The sequence below is a fragment of the Cyprinus carpio genome, unplaced genomic scaffold (assembly GCF_018340385.1).
Source record: "Cyprinus carpio isolate SPL01 unplaced genomic scaffold, ASM1834038v1 S000006488, whole genome shotgun sequence".
Classification (NCBI taxonomy): domain Eukaryota; kingdom Metazoa; phylum Chordata; class Actinopteri; order Cypriniformes; family Cyprinidae; genus Cyprinus; species Cyprinus carpio.
In genome coordinates this window covers 118,813-125,372 of record NW_024879162.1, presented here as the reverse complement: position 1 = coordinate 125,372, position 6,560 = coordinate 118,813, and the positions used below count along the sequence as shown (strand labels likewise).

General features: G+C 41.8%; 1 protein-coding gene across 1 annotated transcript; it reads right to left on the bottom strand.

The window, feature by feature from the left end:
* Positions 1-1,183: 1,183 nt before the first annotated feature.
* On the bottom strand, positions 1,184-5,227 carry LOC109051897 (protein FAM71B-like). Its single transcript, XM_042754296.1, has 2 exons — positions 5,072-5,227; positions 1,184-3,008 (listed from the first exon to the last, which is right to left on the bottom strand). Exons 1-2 carry the CDS (start codon positions 5,091-5,093, stop codon positions 1,564-1,566), a joined length of 1,467 nt encoding a protein of 488 aa, XP_042610230.1. The 5' UTR covers positions 5,094-5,227; the 3' UTR covers positions 1,184-1,563.
* Between the last annotated feature and the right edge of the window lie 1,333 nt (positions 5,228-6,560).

Sequence of the window (6,560 nt, the reverse complement as noted above, 5' to 3'; positions counted from 1 at the left end):
CTGGGGGAATTAGACCATCGCTATTAAGTTAGTGATTTGAAAAGATATTAAACGGTAGTGTTATATCTGGAGAAAGTCAAGAGAAAAGTCACGAATCTCAGTTAGCTTACACTTAAGTTACTTAACATACAGTCCAGTGTTTGTGAAACAACATATTTATTAGCCAACACGGTTGGTCAGGGTCTTCAGTCAGCTAACATTAGATTGATACACCATTTAGCATTAATGTCACAAAAACACTTGCGGTAAAACTTTTTACCAAAATACAAGTAGAAAAAGTTTCCCCTGATAGTAGCTTAACGCTAATTGTATATTTCAATGCGGTATCGCTGTGACACTCACCTCGAAAGATATCTTCTGGTCTCTTTTTAGAAATGTGTTCACACGCTCGCCGCCGTCCTGCTCTTTGATTGACGTCAGTTCCAGTTCAACGGGTCCAGTTTTTCTAGAGTGTTCTTTTGTAACGCGGCGCCACCAGCCATCGGCACCTGGAACTGCACAGTGCACACTATCTCACATACCGCGATAGTCGGCATATTTAAAGCCTATATTTATATATATATATATATATATATATATATATATATATATATATATATATATATATATATATATATATATATATATTTTTTTTTTAATTTCTTTATTGAACTCAAAAATTCTTTATTACATTTTCACAACATAATTTGAATGCCTTCGGCACAATTCAAATGAGCCATTTTAATCTAGATAATTCCAAGATTACAGTGAGGTTAAATCTAGATTAAAAAAAATAATAATCTATGCCCACCACTACTTATAATCCATAATAATATTATAATCATTTGTAGACTTGTATATCAGTAAACATAACAATTTAGTTACCTTAAAATGTATAAAAATCCTAAAACAAATGAACATGTATTGATAAATATTATTATAACAAAATCTGGATTGTGTTAAATTTAAAACATACAGATGTCTGAATATTCTAAAATATATGTAATATGTATTCACTTGGTTAAGTTAAACTCAGAAGCTGATCCTGTGTCTTTTTCAGTTCTAATAATCACGTCTGTGTTTTCTCTAGTTAAATAGCAAACATCGCGTCATAACATCACATTAAACTATATACTCACGACTGTAAATTATGGAAGAATATCTGCTGCGTGTGACTGAAGTGTCATAAATCAAAACAGGTCTGAGATCATTGATGTGTTTATTTTTGTTCAGCGGCTTCAGAAAAACAATCACACAGTGTTCAGTGCATCTCACACACGTGCTGAACGTTAGTTTGAACCTCTCCAGACTCACTGAACCAGTCCAGACCAGTCCAACCCAGTAATCACCTACATGTCAGGATCCCTATCAGCACACGAGCAGCTCCAGCTCAGGTGCACAGAAGGCATGTTTATCCATGACGCAGCTTCAGTGCGTCTCAATGCGACTGCGCACACTTGTATCAACAAATAAAATCTAGTTAAAAATTCTGAACTCATCAAATAATCTTTATGTTCTACAAATCTGAATGAAATGACAAGCTGATGCGTCTGTATGATGAAGCGTCAGCACTGCTCCAGACGCTCACTTGTTCCACTGGATCTCGTAGGAGCTGCGTTCAGTGGTGTTTTCTGCGGAGCGCACCCTCTCCTTCACCACCCTGATCACCAGTCCTCCGGCCAGCGCGATTCCCGCCGCCGCTCTTCCGATCTCCCCCACGGCGCTCAGGATGCGCGCGGTTGCTCCGATGCCGGCTGCACTGGAGGTCACAGGCTGCACTGCTGCGTTGCCCGCGGCGACCAACGCATTCGATGCAACAGCTTCGCCAGCACTTATCACTCCTCCCTCTAGCACCGCCCCCAACGCTGCTCCCGCCCCTACAGCTCCGCCCACTCCTGCAGCCACGCCCACCACCGCAGCGCCCATCGTTCCCACCTGCTGCATTGCTTCCAGTGCGGCCTCTCGTGGCCCCGGGGCCTCAGCGCCCGCTAGCGCTCCCACCGACCCTCCCAACACGCCGCCTGTCGCCGCTCCCAGAGCCACCGCGCTCTTTCCAGCCGCGGCCGCAACTATTGCGCCGAACGCTTTGCCTACGCCTGCGCTTCCTGCTGCCGAGACTCCTGCTAACCCCACCGATGCGCCGCCCATCACAGAGGCTCCGGCCGCGACCGCTAGAGGAGCTGCGGCTCCGAACACGGCCCCTACCGCCATACCGGTGGCTCCCGCCGCGACTAGCACTTTGATGCGCTCCAGGACTTTCCCGGAGAGCGCGGCTTCGGCTCGGATGCGGCTGAGAGCGGACCGCAGGGCCTGACGTCTGCTGTGACCCCTCCACCGCTGCACGCGCCGCTGCTGCTCGTCCCGTATGACGCGCTCGGCGTGCAGGAACACGCTGTTGGTGTAACAAGCTCCGCCCACGTCCTCCACCATCCTCCGCACAGTCACTAGCAGCGCGTTCACCTGCGTGCGGTTCTGCGGCGCTCTGTTGTTGAAGACGCAGTAGCGTCCGCCACAGACGCGCAGCAGCTCCTTCAGCGGCTCCGGAGTCGAGTCGTGCTCCAGGAAGCTCTCGATCCCGTCGTCCTCCAGCTCGTCTCCGCGCGTGAACAGCACCACCGTGTGGCGGAGCGCCTCCTCACCGAACACACGCAGCGTTTGCGTGACGACGCGGTCTTCCTCCGCGGTGTAGCGGCCGAGCGGAGTCACCAGCAGGAAGGCATGCGGCCCTGGAGCCGTCAGCGCCACACATCTAGCGATCTCTGCGTGAACCTGAGTCTCGTCCAGACGAGTGTCTCCGAATCCCGGCATGTCCACCACCAGAACGCTCTTCATCGCCCCCCCGCCGGACTCCTCATCCTCACGCAGCTCCGCGCGGCCGCACTCGCACACACGGGTCACCGAGCCCGCCCTCAGCGCAGACAGGAAGTGAGGTCGTCCTAGGATGGTGTTTCCTGTGGCGCTCTTGCCTGAGCCCGTGCGGCCAATCAGAACGAGTCTCAGCTGGCGGTCCTCCTCTGCACTCCACTGATCTGGAAGCAGAACCAGAGGTCTCTGTTATTGACCAGCTGACCATCATCAACACACACAAGCTCTCCGGGATATTACAAACAAGTCTCTTTCAAACCTCCGTCATCCAAACATTGTTACCTTTAGTGAAAAGTTGTCTTGTTGTCAAAAATAAAGAAATCTCTCAACAGAAAATAGGGATCAGAATTTTTTTTTAAAGTAATAAATAAAATGTTATAAATATGTATAAGAAATGATTGTAAATAAAAACTAGCCTAATTTTATCATATTTACATATTAATAGTATTTTGTATTAATAATAAAAATATTATTTTTACAGAAATGTATACTATATTCTAAATTCAACATGGTTTGTGCCGTTTAAGATAGAAAATAGCATAAAGATAAATCACAGTATAAACTTGCTAAAAACTACATTTTACTGTCAAATTGCACTGACAAAGAATTGGACTATTGCAATAGTTCAAAAAAACTATTATTATTATTAATATTATTATTATTTTTAAATGTCAAAAGGTCAGAAAAGAATGAAGAAAGAATGTAAATGACAGCATTCATTAAAGTTCTTTCAAAACACCTCGCTAAACATAAATAAATAAACATGTATACATATTTGATAGTACTGTTAATAAACCATTTCAACTTGATAATAAGTAAAAAAAAAAAACACTTTTTTTTATTAAACTAGTATTTTGATTCACTAATAATACATTATTATTATTATTATTATTGTAAGAACTCAGTGTGGAAACGGCTGCAGATCAGTTATAAAGCAGATGTTTGGTGATCTGATGTTACCAGTGTAACGCTTTATATTTTGTTTTACCGTAAACTGCCGTCCCCAGATGTTTCTGAGAGACAGAATGCTTTAATTGTTCATAATCCTGGGCTCGTTCTTCATCTGTCGCTAGCTCAGTCAGCTGGGTTTGATCGTTGATGATTTAACGTGATCTCGGATCATTTGGTTCTTCGAAGCTCATCCTGGAGTTGTTGTCATAGCAACAGATCCAGTTTAACACCTGCTTGGGAGCGGCTTATTTCATGTAAACAGGATTAGATCACATCTTTTAAACCAGAACTGATGCTTAAAATCTGTCCGCTACCACCGCTGCTTTATTATTAGAGTATCCTACTGATCCAGGGACAATAATATAAAATAATAATCATTTACAAATGAATTTAAAGATAATATAATAATGTAGAGCAGTGTTTAATACTATAGACACAGCCAGTTTTACTCACTGAAAGATGTATTCGTCATAAAATAATTACTTGATAATTGTTTATTCGAGTCTTACACACAGATAATAGAGTTGTGTATTAATTTGAGTGATGAGAGATATTGTGGGCGTGGCTTGATGGAGCAGGAGACGCAGATCACATGATCTCGATCCTTACGAGACTTTAATTAATGATGTAACCTAACAAATCTGTTCAAATATTACATTTAATTTGAAATATGAATTGCTAATTACTATAAAAATGAAAAGTCTGTACAAATAATAGAAGTAATGAATATAAATATTTGGGAATCATGTAAAAACAAAAAAGTCCACTTTTTAGTTTATCTATTATAGCATTTATGTAGTTTTGTTCTCTTGGCTGTTTCTTTATAAAAGTCCAGAAAGTTGTCAAGTTTTTCGTCGGGTGTCGTTTTTATTTATATGACGTCATTACGTTGCTGTCTTGCCGTCAGCCAATCGCTGCACTGCTGATCGCGGTTTCGAGTATCAATACTTAACCCCTTTTAAACTAACACACATTTACCTCAGATAACTTAATCCAGTTAAACTAATCATCAGCAGCAGGTGCTTTCGAAGAACCGAGTTAACCAGATCCAGATTAGCGCGATGTTATCATCTGAAGAACGAGCCCCTGAGCTCATGTAAACACAAGCCTGCTATCAGGGGCACTAACAGTGTTAATGAAGCGGTTTCATCACACACACACACACACACACACACACACACACACACACACACACACACACACACACACACACACACACACACACACACACACAGAACCCGCGGCGCCTGCTGAGTAATGTCTGATAGGTACACACCTGGAAGAGCGTTTGCAGACATGCTGCTCGAGTCACATCACACTGACAGAGCCTCTGCTGCTTCTGTTTCCGTTACTCGCGGAAGCGGAAGAGCAAACGTCACCGGGAGGGTTTGAACGCGGATTTGGCGCCAGCTGCCGGACGCGCGGGAAACATCAGTGGACTGCAGAGAGCTCTGTGAACACCCTTCAGACCTGGATCTCCTCTGAGAACCCCTCTCTAAACATCTTCTGGTGTGTGTTCTAATACTAGTCACAGGACACCGGTGAATAAACAACATCAAACATCACCAGGGGCTTCATATTCAGGAGACGCTTTAATCCTGGAGCTTACAATAAGACAGATCTGAACTTTGATCAGTTTCAGAAGCAATTCTCAAGCACTTCAGCACAGAGCCCACACTAAATACATCATAAATATCCACATACCTGACTCCAGATAAACCATAAGATAAATAAATGACAGATTCATTCAGGCATACATTAAATGATGAGTTATTCTTCTAGCTGACTGTGTTCAGGTGTGTTACGTGTCGTTGATCTCAGGTGGTTTTATTAGTTATCTGTCTGTGGTGGAGCTCTGATTGATGGATTATAATCACTTCACTACAGCGATCTGTCTCCACAATCAAAAACACATTTATTGACTGAACCTCGTCATAAAACTGACAGGATTTGAAAGCTGAGATAAAGATGATTGTGGTCTGGACATCCACTTTGTGCTTAGTGTTGAGGGCAAAAAACAACACTTCTCATATTTATTTAAAAAAACAATTTCTAAACAAAATGTTAAATATATTTTGGATGATAAATTTTTTTTTTATCATTTCTGGGATTTTATTGCTAACGATAATCAGATGTTATCTTAAGGACTGCTGACTCCTGAAGTGTTTGATATATCTTCTTCATATTCTGTGTGATGCTCAGTTCACAGCAGTGACAGAAATTAATCTTGTCCAATACGTTTAAATTGATTTTATGGGCATTTTACCTTTATAAAGCCCCTTTTCCTAAAAGTGTGCATCATCTTTTCAGTCAAATTCTTGAAGTGAATCAGTCAATTAGAATAAAAAGTCATTTGGGCTGTTACCAAGCAAATTAAATCAGTTTTGACTAAATTAATCGTTGCAATGCAGAGAAACACAGAAGCTACATTAGAAGTAGCATTTTTTAAACCCGTTTAATCCCAATTTTTTCCCCAGACATGAGGAATGCATTAAAAACCCTACACAACACTGATAGCAATATTGAGATAAAAGACAAAAAAATACAACCATCAACACATTTGTTACCTTTTTTTGTAAAATGGATCATCAATTTGTTATATTAGTGCTACGAGTATTACAACATCAATATTGTAACTTATATGTAACATTTGAACTTTTAGTGTAGTGCAATATTTTGTCATTGCAACATTTTAGTGTCATTAATGTCAGAAAGAACTGCAGTTGGATTTGTATTGTACAAGCTCACTGTTATCCCAGTGTTTA

Coding starts and splice junctions, on each gene's coding strand:
- LOC109051897 (XM_042754296.1), bottom strand. CDS start 5,093: ATGTCTGCAAACGCTCTTCCAG. Junction 3,009..5,071: donor GTCTGCAAACGCTCTTCCAG/GTGTGTACCTAT, acceptor TTCTGCTTCCAG/ATCAGTGGAGTGCAGAGGAG.